The 17,015-nt window shown below is 37.7% G+C and overlaps 2 protein-coding genes across 8 annotated transcripts; one reads left to right on the top strand and one right to left on the bottom strand.

Moving 5' to 3' along the window:
• Positions 1-498: 498 nt before the first annotated feature.
• Positions 499-15,643, bottom strand: LOC113704104 (uncharacterized protein At4g10930-like). Of its 7 annotated transcripts, none has more exons than XM_072061895.1 (15): positions 15,458-15,643; positions 15,273-15,355; positions 14,343-14,428; positions 13,801-13,891; positions 13,523-13,572; positions 13,321-13,389; positions 12,574-12,683; positions 12,050-12,115; positions 11,033-11,548; positions 10,847-10,930; positions 10,590-10,704; positions 3,033-4,266; positions 2,869-2,943; positions 1,050-2,117; positions 499-858 (listed from the first exon to the last, which is right to left on the bottom strand). In XM_072061895.1, the coding sequence occupies exons 2-15, from the start codon at positions 15,339-15,341 to the stop codon at positions 640-642; spliced, it is 3,852 nt and encodes a 1,283-aa protein (XP_071917996.1). In that variant the 5' UTR covers positions 15,342-15,355; positions 15,458-15,643; the 3' UTR covers positions 499-639. The 7 variants fall into 7 exon arrangements, with proteins under 7 accessions (XP_071917996.1, XP_071917997.1, XP_027081569.2 ...); XM_072061896.1 differs by having other exon boundaries at positions 15,470-15,643; XM_027225768.2 differs by having other exon boundaries at positions 11,033-11,592; positions 15,458-15,642.
• LOC140013011 (uncharacterized) lies at positions 5,114-7,045 on the top strand. Its single transcript, XM_072061899.1, has 2 exons — positions 5,114-6,469; positions 6,805-7,045. Exons 1-2 carry the CDS (start codon positions 5,392-5,394, stop codon positions 6,837-6,839), a joined length of 1,113 nt encoding a protein of 370 aa, XP_071918000.1. The 5' UTR covers positions 5,114-5,391; the 3' UTR covers positions 6,840-7,045.
• Positions 15,644-17,015: the final 1,372 nt, after the last annotated feature.

The following is a 17,015-nucleotide window of genomic DNA, read 5'->3' as shown; positions in this document are numbered from 1 at the left end:
TGTCAAATGCGATTAGCAAACTAGTTTTTTTACGGTTCAACTCTTCCGTGTCAAGGTAAAAAAACAAAATTGCTGAACCCCATCATGAAACTGATTTAGTCAAACGCATTTCCATCAAGCCTTTAAGGTTCCAGTATATCCTCTCCCATGGTGAAAAGCGCCATCAAGCAGAATGTGAGGGTGCAGAAAGCTCGTTCTACAAATTGCATAGGAATCCTTTACAAAACTTGCCCAGTCAAAAATTTTTCAAAAAAAATCTCCTCCACTCAAAATTTTGGACAAACTTGCAGAGTTCCTTTGTTCTATTTCTGTGTGATTAGTTTACTTTTCTATGACTTCACATTCAGCTAATCTTTGTCCTTTTTTCCCCCTTAAATTAGAAAGGTTTCGAGCTGAGTTAGATAAAGGGAATTCCGTGCGTTAGCAAGACTAATTGGGAGATCATTTATGGGTCTGTTCCGGTGCTATGCCAGATTTAAGGTTTGATAAATTCCATGGTTCAGTGGCAAAAGGATTCATGAATATCGAATTGCATATCTACAATTGCCGTATATTGAAAGCCCGTTGGCTCTGCATATTAAGAAGCCTCTTTACATGACCATACAAAATTGGTGGACCAGCAAACAGTCTGATGGCTGCCTACTGAGCTTTTGCTGTTTGCTGGGCAGCTTCGACATACTGCTCAGCAAGTTTCTTCACTTTCTCCCCTTCCTTGATGAGAAAATTTGCATTTTGTTCTTTTGAGTGATATTTCATAACTTTCTCAGTTGTTTTTCCTACAGCCCATCTGTATTGTTCAACAGTGATAACACCGCTCTTGCACAATGGCCGGATATGCTCTTTGATATATGCTTCAACCTGTGTAGAAATATATAAGTGGATTTATCAGAAAATAAAACATGGATGGACATAACCGGTGAAGCAGTTAAAGAGTAGAGTGCCACTATGCACACAGTAAAATGGTGACAGAACAGCCTTTTCGTGTTTTTACTTTTTAATCGAGTGGAGCTATTGAAAATCCACCAAACAAATGCATTAGTGACTAGTACCTTCTTTGATACAAAATTACGGCTGTCTGATAGCTTGTTGGAGTCCACAGTAGACATCTTTTCCTTCCTTTGCACCTTTTCAGTATTTTGGGAATGACTAGGTGAATTTACTGATCCGACACTGCCCTGGTGAGCTTCGCTAACTGCTAAATTCCCACTCTTGGATTCAGATGTCTTTGCCATTTCACTGGATCCATGACATCCATTTTCCATCACAATCTCTTTACCGGCTACCAGTTCGCATGGTTTGACTAGTGCTGTCTCTGGATACTTTTCAATCAGTGGTTCTTTGTCCGGGCCATACAATTCCTCACATTCAGCAAGAGAAAGCTCCCCATATACTTCATCAACTCTGGTGTTCTGTGGTTGGTTATCATTTGCCCTACCATCGACAGTTGAATTCCCAGCATCTGTAAGGAATTCATGACCAGAGGAAGCCATTGTAGGTCCAACACCAGCTGATCCTTCATGATCACATATATCTTGGGAGCCATTTGATGCATCGGGGTTAAGAGTGGAAAAAAGAACTTTCATTTTTGACACCTCTTGCTGTAGCTTAGAAATCTTTAGAGCACTTGCACCAACAAAGTAATCATCTTCCAAATCATAATCAAAATCACCATAAATATCAAGTTCTGGTTGAGAATCCATTTCGAATACATTGTCTGGGCCATCAGATTCGCTCTTATTCAAGAAGCCAGCATCCTCCTTAATTTCCTCCACTGGTTTAGATGGACTATTTGGAGGTGTATCAGACAAAAGCCCAGCAGTTTTCAGTGCTTCGTTAACCTCAAGATTGGAATCATTGGTTACTTTTTCTCCATCACTAGAAACTCCTGAAGTCGGAGGACTTGTTTCTGCATCTCTACTCAAGTTCATATTATCAGATCTACGTGATAACTCCTGTGAACACAAATTTACGTAAACCAGCTTGCTGTTTGACTTATCAGCAACCTCCTTTTCAATATTAATAGCATCAGCAACTGCCAACTCCGTTTCTGCAGTTCTGCGTATAATGGATAGATTTGCTTTCCTCAAAAAGTGCTCCAAAAGGCGGTAAAGTTGAGCCTGTGCAATAATTTTTGTGCAAACCATCAAGACCTTGAATTGACAGCTTCCAACTATTACATTTCAGGAAATCAGAATTCCAGGAATCGAGATTCTTAAGCATGCCAAACAGGAAAACATGGATTATGGTACTGATCATTATACATATATCACATGTAAAGGTCTTAAGGCTTTTCAAAAGCTTGGAAATACTTTTAGATGAAAGGAGATTAACTGATTATGCTTTCAGCAAATCCATGCTGTGTATCTACATTAGTTTTCAGTGAGGTTGAAGTTCCTACAAAACTTGTAATAGCAATTCAAAAATTAGCAAAACTAGTAGGGCAGTAAGTTTAATTGCAGTAAAGACAGAAGAATTATAGTTGAAGGTGCAGGAAGCCAGACTAAAATCTGTAGCAGAGGTGAGAAATCCCAGAAGAGCATAAAGATGTTGATATGCAAAACTAGCAGCCTGAAAGTCCTAACAGTCACGAGAATGAGGATTGCAATTGCATTTCAAGCATTAAATTGGTTTCATTAGCCATATCATACAATAGCAATTCTAGTAAAATTTTGGAGCTAGTATCGCAAAAACCAGATATTTCTCGCTCAAAAGATGCTACACGTCAGCAGTCAACTCAAATAATTATCAAATACATCTTATTTTTTGATGACCAAGTAATGCTAATATCAATTTTTTATTCATTTTTTACACTAATTTCTCGGGTTAAGTCTCTGAAAAGAAGGCTAGAAAACAACACACACTGTTTACCTGCCTGACTGCTATAGGGATTTTATTGTGGCGAATGGGTGCCAAACTTGGTCGCATATCTTTCGGTAGCTGAGCCTGCTCAATTCAGTAAAGGAAAAACATGTTTTAGCTCCCCAAGTGAAAAGAGAGGAGAAATTTGTAACATAAATGGAAGTATCACATACTAATAAAGGGAAATTTCCTTTAAGCATGACACTGTCCTCTTCCTTTTCTTGCACCCCAGTAGTAGGTGTTACAGCTGTTTTTCTAGCAAGAACTTCTAAAGCCCATTTCCTCTTATCAGTCTTCATGCTACCAGTTGCACTAGTGATTTCCTGCTCAGAAGCTACCTTTGAGCCACCTAATTTGGAGGTGGATGGCCTCTCTGTGCGATTGTTTGGACACGATTTAGTTGAAGCAGCTTCAGCCTTAACGCCTGAGGCACCCTTCTTGGTCCCATTGCTGTCTGAAATTACAGAAACAACTGGTTTCTTTGAAACCTCGTGTTTCATTGGATTGACTTCAAGTTTTTCAGGAGTATTCTGCTCCTGATTTTTTTCAACTGCATCACCTTTGGAGGCTGAGACAGGCCTGATGTTATGCTTCCTTGGGAAAATAGAAGTATCCGCTAAATACAATCTTGAAAGAATCGAACTTGCCTCGCCTTCTTTACGATGCTTGATTTCCTTGTTAACAGTATCATTTTGCAGGACGTCAAGAACAGATTTTAAGGTTTGAATTTTTTCAGGCCTTGATATGTTTGAGCAGCGATGTTTCCAAAACTCAACTTCACAATCTCGAGTCCATGCACGTCTTCGTCTTCCCCCCATCCCATATATTTTCTTGGTTAAATTTTCACGTACCTTCCCCTTCTGCAATAATGCCTTCTTTGCCTTCAAATCTAGAGGAGGCTTCTTAGTTTCAGTCACCGATCCTGACACAGCAGCCCTAAAAGCAGCCAGGAGTTTTGGATCAAAAAGACTTTCTCCAATTTCTTTAGAGGATTTATTCCGAACAGCTTCCCTGATTTCTTTTCTCAGCTTCTGAACCAGTACGGACGAATCTGCATCCTCATCAGTTCTCCTCATGATCTTTTTCACTCTCAAACCCGCTGCATTTTCTGATTTTTCCCTTTCTCTAGATGATATGTTACTAGAATTGGCATGTGCTAACTGCTTTGGACGTCTACGACCTGTCTCCTGAACTATATCCATTATAACATCACTAACATTTTTCTTTTCTGACGCACAAGTTGGTTCACTATTCTCAATATTTGTTGTACTTGAAAACTGTCTAGAATCATATGGAACAGGGTCTTTCAAAGGAGTCAACTTAGTTCCCTCAATAGCCTCAACTTTGACTTTCTTGAGAGGAGCATTAGCATCAATTTCAGCCTTGCATTCTCCATCATCCAGACTTCTGCAAACCATTAGGTTCATTATGAGAAACAAGATAAACAGTTAAAATGTAAAGAAAACCTCAAAAGGAAATTTGGTTTCACATGTTGTAAGATAATACATTACATTGACAGAAGTTTTCAAACATGAAGCACATAGCAAGCTCATACGGGAACTTTACCTTCTCTCAGTTCACACACATACAATTGATATCAAAATCAGCATCAGAAGTCTCACAGGACTATAAATGTAGATCTAATCAAAGCTATCTTTCCAATTCCATTTGTCATCCTAAAAAGATAAGTATTTTATTTCCTAGATTACATTTGGCTACTCAACACTAGATTAAACTTTGGATACTCGACACTTCAGCTGGTTGGAAATCCCCCACTCATAATATGGACTTTCTCCCATGAGATTCCCTTCGGTAATTTCCAGCTATCCCACAGAAGGGTAAAGTTAAGGAAAAAGCCAGTTTCCAAGATAGATGAATCCAAGACAATATACAATTATTGCCTAACCATGACTCCCAATCTTGGACTACAGATTTATCAAGTCACTAGAATCCATCAAACCAGTGACTAAACATAAATCAAACTCTTAGAGATCTGAGAACTTGTACAGAAGATTAAGAATGGTAATACACTTTATCTACTATATCTGTAGTATTTGAGAAATATCCTTATCTGATGAGAATCAAAGAAGCTCTAATTTGAGCTATTTGTACTAAACCTACTCTCTGACACTAACATGCTGTGTACGAATGGACCGATATTTTGTCAAAAGATTCACTTGTTCATTTCATAATGTCGAAGATATTATCTCCTATGATTATGGGAGATATTATCTTCCATAATTACCTCCCATAATTATGGGATTTTATTGCTTATGATCAATCAAGTTTGATTGCTTATGATCAATCAAGTTTGAATAGATAGGATATGAGTTGATTATGTAATCCCTAAAATCATGGTTCTATTACCTTAAGTGGTGGCAGAACTATGATAGGGTTGTCCTATATATGCCTACCTTGTAAGCATATTTAGTGTGTGGGAAAATAAAGAAAAGGAGAGGTTTTTGTTCATTTTTTCCTTTTCTGTTAAAATTTACATGGTATCAGAGCTCCGGCTCTGTACCAATTCCTGTCATGAACTACCGAGCAGCCATGACTGGATCGACTGCTCACACAAGAGAAGACTCATCCTCGTCTTCAGTAGTTATCCAAACTACAGATTACTCCGCTTCAAATTCTTCTTCCCTACAAATAACCGTTCATAAATTAAATGGTTCCAATTATCTGGAATGGGCTCAATCTGTAAAGCTGGCTATCGATGGCAGAGGTAAACTCGGCCACCTTACTGGAGAAATTCAACAACCAGCTGCTGAAGATCCCAATTTGAAGAGATGGCATTCAGAGAACTCTCTAGTTATCGCTTGGTTGATAAACTCTATGGAACCAGCGATAGGAAAGCCGCACTTATTTCTGCCCACAGCCAAGGATGTGTGGGACGCTGTCCGGGATATGTATTCCGATATAGAGAATTCGTCTCAAATTTTCAATCTCAAGACGAAATTGTGGAAATCAAGACAAGAAGATAGAGATGTTACAACCTATTACAATCAGATGGTAACTTTATGGCAGGAATTGGATCTTTGTTATGAGGATGAATGGGACTGCCGTGCAGACAGTGTTCGATACAAGAAACGGGAGGAGAACGACAGAGTCTATGTCTTCTTGGCTGGACTAAATCAAGAACTCGATGAGGTGCGAGGTCGTATTTTGGGCAGGAAGCCTCTCCCCTCCATTCGTGAAGTATTTTCTGAAGTCAGAAGAGAAGAATCCAGGCGTAAGGTGATGCTGAAGTCATCACCAAAGTCCAAGGCAGAGGATGAAGTTGAGACTTCAGCATTGGTTTCTAAGGGGACAGATTTGGACGGGGATAAAAGAAGGAAGCCTTGGTGTGAACACTGTAAAAAGTCGTGGCACACAAAGGACACATGCTGGAAATTACATGGGAAACCATCGAATTTCAAGAAGAAAAATGGAGGTGATAGCAAGGTGTTGCAGACTGTGAATGAGGATTCTCAAAAGCAACAAACTGACTTTGAGACACCAGCCTTCACAAAGGAACAATTAAGCCAACTGTACAAACTCTTTAAGTCTCCACAATTTTCAGTCACTGAGCCAAAAAGCTTCACTCCTTTCTGTTCTTTTGCTAAAAATGGTAAACCTTTTACTATTGCTCTTTCATGTAAAACATCAAATGCATCTTGTCCACGGGTTATATGGGTTATTGATTCTGGGGCCACTGACCATATGACTAGTGTGTCACAATTATTTTCTACCTACAGTCCATGTGCAGGCAATAAAAGGGTCAAGGTTGCTGACGGATCATTATCCGTCATAGCTGGCATAGGTTCCGTTGTCATCTCTCCTACTCTAACACTTCATAGAGTTCTTCATGTTCCAAAGTTATCATGCAATTTGCTGTCCATAAGTAAATTAACTAGGGATCTCATGTGTCGGATTAATTTTTTCCCCTCTTTTTGTGAGTTTCAGGAACTGACCACGGGGAGGATGATTGGATGTGCTAGAGAAAATGGGGGACTTTACTTCCTTGAAGATGGATCAGATATGACAACACCAATCAAAAACACATGTTACGGGTCTGTCTCTATTACTAGTAATAAAGAGATTATGTTATGGCACTTTAGACTAGGACATCCTAGCTTTTATTACATGAAATACTTATTTCCAGATTTGTTTAAGAATAAAGATTCATCTTCTTTTCAATGTGAAATCTGCGAATTGGCTAAACATCATCGGTCTACATTTTCTATACATCCTTATCAGCCCTCAAAACCGTTTTTTCTATTACATACTGATGTTTGGGGTCCCTCTAGAATTTCAACTTCATCTGAAAAAAAATGGTTTGTTACATTCATCGATGATCACACAAGAGTTTGTTGGGTGTATTTGTTAAGAGAGAAATCAGAGGTTGCAAGTGTGTTTCAAAAATTCTACAGCATGGTTTTGACACAATTTCAAGAAAAAGTCAAAATTGTTCGGAGTGACAATGGAAAAGAATATTTCAATAAAATTTTGGGAAGTTTTTTTCTTGAAAAAGGGATTGTGCATCAAAGCTCCTGCAATGATACCCCACAACAGAATGGGGTAGCTGAAAGAAAAAATAAACATCTTTTAGAAGTGGCGAGGGCATTACTTTTTTCAAGAAATGTTCCTAAATATCTATGGGGCGAAGCAATTTTAACTGCTACATATCTCATAAACAGAATGCCCTCAAGAACCTTGAATTTCCAAACTCCTCTGAATTTTTTCAAAACCATTTATCCCATGTCTCGATTAACATATGAAGTCTCATTAAAGGTGTTTGGGTGCATATCCTTTGTTCACAATCATGAACAAGGTCGAAGTAAGTTAGACCCTCGAGCAAGAAAATGCATTTTTGTTGGATATGCACCCACGCAAAAGGGGTATAAATGCTTTGACCCCATTTCGAAAAAAATGTTTGTAACCATGGATGTAACATTTTTTGAAGATAAACCTTTCTTTGGAGATCCTCTTCAGGGGGGGACTCGGCATGTAGAAGAACTTGTAGAAGATGATGATGTTTTTCGTATTGCAAATCAAATTCCTGATCAAAATTTTGTTGATAGGAGAATTGATTTTTCTGATTTTTTAGAAGAATCTGCAGCACAATTTCCTCAACAAGAATCTTTTCAAGATAATAATTCTAAAACAACAAATGACACTCTTCAATTTGCCCGTCAAAAGGATTTTGAAAAACGTGAAAAAAATGATCAGGGATTAGAAGAGGATCTCTTGTCTTTAGTGCCAATAACAGAGTCGAATTCTCTTAGTGAAAGAGATGGAAATGTAACTGAAAAAACCTTGAAAACCTATGTCCGGAAAAATCATCGAGGAAAAGATAAAGCTCCCCCTTCTCTTCACGACAAGGAATCCGAACCTAGGACAGAATTTAATGTTTTTGAGTCATTAGATAAAGTTTCCTCTGATTCAAAGATTGCTGATTTGGATCTTCCTATTGCACTTCGAAAGGGAGTGCGTTCTTGTACCAAACACCCTATGACTAACTATGTCTCTTATGAAAAGTTATCCCCTACCTTCTTGACATTTACTTCACAACTTTCTTCTGTGGAAATTCCAAAGAATGTACAGGAAGCATTACAAGTTCCAGAGTGGAGAAAGGCTATTGAAGAAGAGATGTATGCTCTTGAGAAGAATCACACATGGGAAGTAACAAATCTGCCACAAGGGAAAAGGACAGTAGGATGTAAATGGGTCTTTACCATCAAGTATAATTCCGATGGGACATTGGAACGGTACAAAGCTCGATTGGTGGCTAAAGGGTTCACTCAAACCTACGGGATCGATTATCTTGAAACTTTTGCTCCAGTGGCAAAATTAAACACTGTTAGGGTGCTTCTCTCAATAGCAGTAAACCTTGATTGGCCGCTCCAACAACTTGATGTCAAGAATGCATTTTTAAATGGTGATCTGGAGGAAGAGGTGTACATGGAGTCTCCCCCTGGATTTGAAGGGAAGTTTCAGTCTAGAGTTTGCAAGCTAAGAAAATCGTTATATGGTCTCAAACAATCTCCTAGGGCCTGGTTTGAAAAATTTACTAGGTCGGTAAAGAATCAAGGCTATACCCAAGCTCAGAGTGATCACACCATGTTTGTTAAACACTCCAAGGACGGGAAGATAGCAGTACTCATTGTGTACGTGGATGATATCATCCTCACAGGAGATGACTTAATTGAGATGGAACGGCTGAAGAAAAGTCTTGCTTCTAGCTTTGAAATCAAAGATTTGGGAACACTACGATATTTCTTAGGGATGGAGGTAGCTCGGTCCAAGAAGGGCATTGTTGTGTCCCAACGCAAGTATGTTTTGGATCTTTTAAAGGAAACAGGGATGAGTGGATGTCGACCTGCAGACACTCCTATGGATCCGAATCACAAGTTAGCAGATATAAAAGATGGAACACCAGTTGATACTGCTCGATACCAAAAGTTAGTAGGCAAGCTAATTTACTTGGCTCACACTCGTCCTGATATAGCTTTTTCAGTGAGTGTTGTGAGCCAGTTTATGCATTCTCCATATGAAGAGCACCTTGATGCAGTATATCGAATTCTGAGGTACTTAAAAAGTACTCCAGGAAAGGGATTGTTCTTTAAAAGAGGAGATCGAAAGACCATTGAAGCTTATACAGATGCTGATTGGGCAGGATCAGTCATTGATAGAAGATCAACCTCGGGATATTGTACCTTTGTATGGGGCAATTTGGTTACTTGGAGAAGTAAGAAACAAAGTGTTGTAGCTCGTAGTAGTGCAGAGGCAGAGTACCGAGCTATGGCTCATGGTGTGTGTGAGATGTTATGGCTGAAGAGAGTTTTAGGGGAGCTGAAAAGACCTATTGAACTTCCAATGAGGCTCTATTGTGATAACCAGGCGGCAATTAGCATAGCTCATAATCCTGTGCAACATGATAGAACCAAACATATTGAGATTGACCGCCACTTCATAAAAGAGAAACTTGAAGGAGGAATTATCTGCATGCCATTCGTTCCATCAGCTCAGCAAATAGCTGACATTCTCACCAAAGGACTCCTCAGACCAAATTTTGAACTTCTTACAAGCAAGTTGGACATGATAAATATATACGCACCAACTTGAGGGGGGGTGTCGAAGATATTATCTCCTATGATTATGGGAGATATTATCTTCCATAATTACCTCCCATAATTATGGGATTTTATTGCTTATGATCAATCAAGTTTGAATAGATAGGATATGAGTTGATTATGTAATCCCTAAAATCATGGTTCTATTACCTTAAGTGGTGGCAGAACTATGATAGGGTTGTCCTATATATGCCTACCTTGTAAGCATATTTAGTGTGTGGGAAAATAAAGAAAAGGAGAGGTTTTTGTTCATTTTTTCCTTTTCTGTTAAAATTTACACATAAGGTAATCAACTCCAAGCACAAGTTACTATCAACTCCAAGCACAAGTTACTATGTAAAACTTGATCACTTCATGGATCTATCATTGCTTTGGAGGCTTCTCCATAAGTAAAAGGTAGGGTCTTTTCAAACAGCACATTATTTGAGCACTGCAGTACTTAAAGTACCAGGCAGGCATATGAGATGCAGTCCAAGACTTAGAAGCAATCTTGCCTACGCCAATACTTGTCAGTTGTCACCCACAAAAGACAGTTTTTCCACATAAAACAAAAAGCGCCCAAACACTAGCATTCAGAGTTCCAGTAATAGCACAAATTACGAAAAGAAATATTACCCAGTATCTTTGTGCTTTCTCTTTTCACCACTAACTAGAGTAGTATCATCATCTTTATCAGGCATCATCCTGCCTACTGTAAGTATCACCTCTTCATGAGGCACCATTCCATCAGCTGGAAGCATTCAAGTGAAAAGGCCATAAGCAAGCCACATAAGAAAGAGTTGCACAAAAGCTTAACCACGTTAATTTGGTAATTATGCTCCAAACTGAAGTATAAACCACAAAGAAGGATTTAAACTTCATCCTTCTTGTACCTGATAAGAGATGTCCTGAGCTGCTTTTCTGGTAAACCAACCCAAGCTCTTGATCATCCATGGATGTATTATTTATCATGTCAACTATTTCCATATAAGAAAGGCAAGTAAATAAAAAATTGCAACATCTTTATTGGAGAATGTTAGGAAGATCTTGAAAACGAAAAAACTATGAACACCAATTACCAGTTGAGGATGAGTTTACTGATAAACCCAGATGAAGGTCTAAACCAGATTTAGCCATTTTATCCTCAAGAAGAATGGAAGAACATTTTGTTGAAGACATTCCAAGCCTATTGACAAGTTTTTGTTCTCCTGTTTCTTCCTTATCAGCTTTAATAGTCAAATCAATGGAAGGAAATTGTGAACTGAAACAAATATCCCCTGACAAGGAGAGTTTTAGTTCCTCTGACTCAGACTTTGGTACAAAGCCAAACCTTTCACTGGATAGGTCTCCACATTGAGGAGCAAATGCAACATTACTTGACAAGGAAGCATCAGCTTTTGTGTCGGTTGTGAAGTCCAATGTTGAATGTTCTCCACCTGCTTCTTCAGCCCTTCGGCTTCCCTCAACAACAGAGACAACAACAGCTGTCTCACCAGCATCAGCAACAGATACTGACACCTTTCCAGAAAAAGCTGCTTCACCGGAGCCCCCACTTCTTGCATTTTCTGGCTCATGCTGGTTGCCTAACCTGGGTACTAGAACACCATCTAATTTTTTAGGCTGTTGATCAACTAGACACCTGTATCAGCTACAAAAATTAGTTCAAAGAAAGCAAAAGAAAGAACCTTAATGAAAAGTCACCTGAAATAGATAACCAAAATGAAAGTAACTGAGCTGGAAGGATAGATCAATCAAGATTAACTAACCCAAACAAGGAAAGCGTGTATCATAAGTGAAGAGATATACAATTTTTATTGGGTTGAAACTTTCTTATTGTTCAACAGATATTAGCAAGAAATTGTAACCAGGATTCACTTTCAATTGTTAGTAATACAGCCAGAATTTCCCAAAACGGGTTATAACAGTAACTTATTTTGCCTCATTTTGTAACTTATTGCTGCAAAAGAATTAACATTAAAAAAAAAGAGGTCTTAAAACAGAAAAGTAATCTTGTGCCCCAATACCATGCAGTGGCTTTTGATTTTGGCAAATGCAATGGTACTAATAAATGTGACATCCAATTCCCAGTTAACTACCTTGGGCAGAGCCATGAATTCTCACATGCACCTTCGGGATCAAATCCAACACAGAAGGCGTGGTACCTGATTAATGCACACAATAAGCAATTAGGAAAACAAGAACAGAAAAAATTTCAAAGATCATCAGACACAGAAGAATTTCTATGTCAAAAGTATCAGACAACATCTATTACAACAAATTCACACTTTTCCCTGAAACTTCTCAACTGGAACACTTCAGGGCCATTTATTGTCACAATTGCACATCTAGCACCATAGCCAACAATCATGTGGCAGCCTGGCAGGACCCAATATGCTAATGCTAAAGAAAGTAGTTCCAGTCAATGCCTTTTAACTTTCATTCAGAAAGTGGGCATTTCATGTGACTTAAAGCATCTAGTTTCCATTTCTTAGATGTTATTATGTAAGCTAGCAATTCATTGTTCACGTAGATAGTCCCCAGAGAACTTAAAATTCATTAAGATACAAGGATTCAACCTGTGTACAAAATGATTAGGCTTGACAAAGCATATTCTACATACCATATATCACATGAATCACAAGCAATTGATGTGTCAAGGTTTGAATCTGCTTCCATTGCTGCAGATCTACTTCGAATTTTGCAGCCATCACCATCCAAACAGACAACTGCCTACAAGATGACAAAGTGCATGGCAATTTCCTGGTCATAAAAAAACTTGCACAAAACTGAACGCCAACCAGGTAATAAAAAGCAAAAAGTATGAGGATCTGGCCAAATATACTAAATATAGTTATACTTTCCATGTATTTCCCAAAGAAATAATTCAGCAAAAGAGCAGTAATGCAGCACATCCTAAAACTTCATTTTTCACACCAGATGAAGGAGTGACTATCCTGCACATATTTAAATAGTGTTCTTCAAAATCATATTTCTTCAATAGGCATATGCAAGGAGTGACTATCCTGCACATACTTAAATAGTGTTCTTCAAAATCATATTTCTTCAATAGGCATATGCTTTGTTTCATCATCATAACTATTTTTCGAAAGACCCATAGGAAGATGCAGTATGTGGCAGATCCTGAATCATGACATAGTCATTATAAACTCAATGTTGAAGCAATCTTCTCATGTTACCAAATAAGCTAAAATCAATTACTAAATTCACAATGCCAGATGTGTGTATCTTCATCTAGACCTTTCTCTAATAGATAAGGTACAAAGTTAATGATTTCTGAAAGTTGGTAGACCATTGATGGCATTAAAATCACAATTCCATGAACCACTAGATGACTTCATTGCCTTACATTTCATCAATATAATACGATGGAAAAGAAAGAGTGTTATTCTTTCCTTCAATGCACCAATCATCATCCCTGCACAGACCAGACAAAATACAAATTACAATGTCTGAGACACCTAATTGACAAAAACAACTGTAGCACTTTCATTCGATGAAATAGTAGCACACACTATAGAATACTGAGAGCATCTAGAAAATAAAACTACCTGGAATATGAATCCTCATCAGTCTTGTTGCTACCAATAGTATCATATACCTTCACAATTAAGAATCATGCATCAGCAGCTTCTTTAAAAATTTCTTCAAGAGCTTTTTTAACAGGCTCTATGACAATTCTCCAAGAAATTACAGCACAAGGACCAAGAGAATGAATAAGCATTATCCAGAGTAAGTAGGGTTTTTGGCCAGAATATAGTATGAAAATCAACTAAAAGGTGGTCATAGAAGCAATAACCAAGAACCGTCTAACATTTTTGTTACTCACAGGCACACATGTGATCAATTGAAATTCATTCTGGCAAAGCGGGCATAGATTTGTGATTGTAGCCCAGTTGTCAATGCATGTAAAACAGAACCTGAAATTTGAATCATAAGCTCAGGTTATAATTTACATGTGATCCAGACAAGCTGGATTAACTTCAAAACTAGTAACAGAATCAGGAGATATAGTTCCACTAAATTGCATCTTAACTAATCACATTAACCAGAATACGAATGTTTGATGTCTAAAAATTACCATAGGCTGACTACCATAAGACATACATGTCAGAGTCACTAAGGACTATGAAAACATAAATCAGAAAGTTAAACATATTGAGCCAATATTCATGACAATATTGCAGGAGTATGGGTATGTATTTAGTACACCAGCAAAAGGATACTAGTCTCTTCTGAATAGACATAAGACCAGTAAAACAACTGAGTGACAAATACCACCAAGGGCCCCCACCTCAGCCAACCCTTGCCCACCCTCACCACCAGAAATACAAAAAATTTTAGTGCTATATAAAGTGATCAAACACATACCAGTGCTGACAACAATCAAGAACTCCTCTGTCAATGACAATATCCATACAAATACCACATCTTTCACCGTCAAAATTCATATATTCCTGAAAAGAAAGAAGCCCATTAGAGGCACAATAACACACATTCACCATTCTTCAGCAAATTTATCAAAAATTGCTTATCTTGTCAATGTCACAACACATAGAAACTTATATTATGATTAAAAAAAATGAAAAACTAAACACAATCATCAAAAATCAGAGTTGAAAACAGAAGGAAGCCAGAGAAAATGAATCAATTTTTTTGGAACATTTTGGAGAATAAACTGAAATTTAGGGCCACTCCCCGAAAATCTGTATCTGACTTCTATGGCAGTATTTGAATTTCATGGTCATAGTTCATCTACAAGATACTGGGAAGACGCCGCATGGGGGTGAATCAAAACGAAATCGCTTGTTACGCAACTCAATTTCAGATTAATAGAGATCATTAAGAATTGGTTCATCGAATAATCAAACCCAGCATGAAAACAACTTAATGTTTCTTTGTTTCTAAAGCTCACCTTGGTAAGTATAGAATGTGATATATACAAACAACAACAATTAAGCTACTCGAGCTTGATTCAAGCTTGGGTTGATAAAAGCTCATTCCACCCAGGGCTTGTTATAATCAAGCCAACAATCACACCAGTCAGGAATGCAAATTTCAAGCTTGATAAGAAATCAAACCAAGCTTAGAATACAGGAGTTACAATCCTATGAATTGCTCTTCATAGCAATAACTTACTCTAACAATTAGCACTAAACCGTAAGCTAAGCAAGTAAACTAGATTATTAAAGTTTTACTCCCCAGATCAATTTTTTTAGGCTCTGAACAGTAAGAAGAACTAAACTGTGTAACCAATTTTACTGCCTCTGGTGATGAAAATGAATTAGAAAGAAAAATGACCTCATTATTTTCATCAATTCTATAGCCTTCATCATCCGATGTTCCTTCTGTAACCAATTCCACATCCATAGCTTCGTATAGACCTGAAATTTAACCCCAGAAAAAAAAAAGAGATGCGACTTTTGGAGTGAAGAAAATGAATTAACCAATGTAAAATTGAAACGCAATTTATGATCGCCTCGTACCTAGGACTTTACCAGTTCTAGCAGTGAATAGCAGTTGAAGCTGTAATGTGCCCAAAGATTAACGGAGAATAATAATAATAATAATAATGGGGAAAGAAAAAAGAAAAAAAGGCAAGATCATCTGTGGGAGAGAGAGAGAGAGAAAGGGGGCCGCGAAAGGGGGACTCACAGGCCCCCATTGTCTTCGTTTAGTATCGGACATGGTTCTTGCAAAGTGACTAGCAATGGGTCCAAGTTACCAGTACTGTTTAGCTTTTTAGGGCCTGTATTCAAGCCCATATAATGAGTGCTGCGGAAAGAAACCAATTTATTGGTGATGGCCCAAGATGAATAAATAGCTGCCTTGAAGATGTGTAGAGGCCTCAATTTGGTCGTGGAAACACCGCTTTCGGCCCTTTCCTTGTATTTTCCGGTCAGAGTTGATAATGCCATTGCCACCGCCCGACGAGTCCTCCATTTCCTTCGTTTATTTTTTATTAGTAAATGCCGAAAAAATCACTCAATTATGTAAGATTGCACCGTCCGGTCACCAAATATTTTCTTTAGCCGACGAGGTCACTAAACTCGTAATAGTGTATCTTTTTTGATCATTTTGTCGAATTCTAGTGTTAAAATAGTTGAAAATGAAATTATACAAGTAATACGCTTAGGTTTTTAACACCAAAAATATCTCACAATCTTTTCGAAAAGGGATGAATTGAATGGTAAAGAAAAAAGAGTATAAATAAGAAGTCTCAGATTTGAGATCTCTCACTTATACTGAAAAAAAAAATTGAAAAGAGATTAAGGATCTTCTCATATTACAATTGAAATCTTTAACCGCGCTTGGAAAAATTGGTCAAAATCTGAAGAGAATAAGTGAAGTTTGAAAATTCAAAAAGCCCTCAATCTTTGTTTCTAGTAATATGTATCAAAGACTGTGAGACATTTAAGTCTTTGAGAATCTAAAAGTGTACCAGACTACTGGTCACATGGATGCATTTTCAGCTATTTTAGTACCGGAATTCAAAGAAATGACTTTGATGACTTTTGCCAAAAAGAAAAAAAAAAAAGGTTTAATGACCAAACGATATAATTTTAAATAATTGAGCGATTTTTTTTTTTTTTTTTTACCATTTGCTCTTTATTTTTTGTTATTAGTGTGGAGTGTAAAGTGGACATAAATAACGGTAGTGTGTTGTACTTAAAAGAATTTTGTATGTCCTGCTACTGGGGAAGAAAATTAAAAAAATAAGCTATCTCATGACTTTGTGTGCGTCTTGCTTATTTTATTCATGATTATTAATCCAAAGACCGCAGGATTGGATAAACAGCACAATTTTTACCAAAGAAACTAGAAAATATTTATATTATTCGTAGCAAAATAATTAAATAAAATGAATGGGTGACTAAGGTGTCATTCACCTCAAGGCTCAAACGGACCGCGTCTCAGTTGGGAAGGTCACAACTGGCGAAGCTTCTCTTCAACTCTCATATTGTGGACGGTGATGTATTGGTATTCTGTTACTTCTCTTCTGCTGCGTAAATTCGAACATCACCAATAGTAGCAACACAAATG

The sequence above is a fragment of the Coffea arabica genome, chromosome 8e, assembly GCF_036785885.1.
Source record: "Coffea arabica cultivar ET-39 chromosome 8e, Coffea Arabica ET-39 HiFi, whole genome shotgun sequence".
NCBI lineage: Eukaryota > Viridiplantae > Streptophyta > Magnoliopsida > Gentianales > Rubiaceae > Coffea > Coffea arabica.
This window is presented reverse-complemented; position numbering and strand designations above follow the sequence as displayed.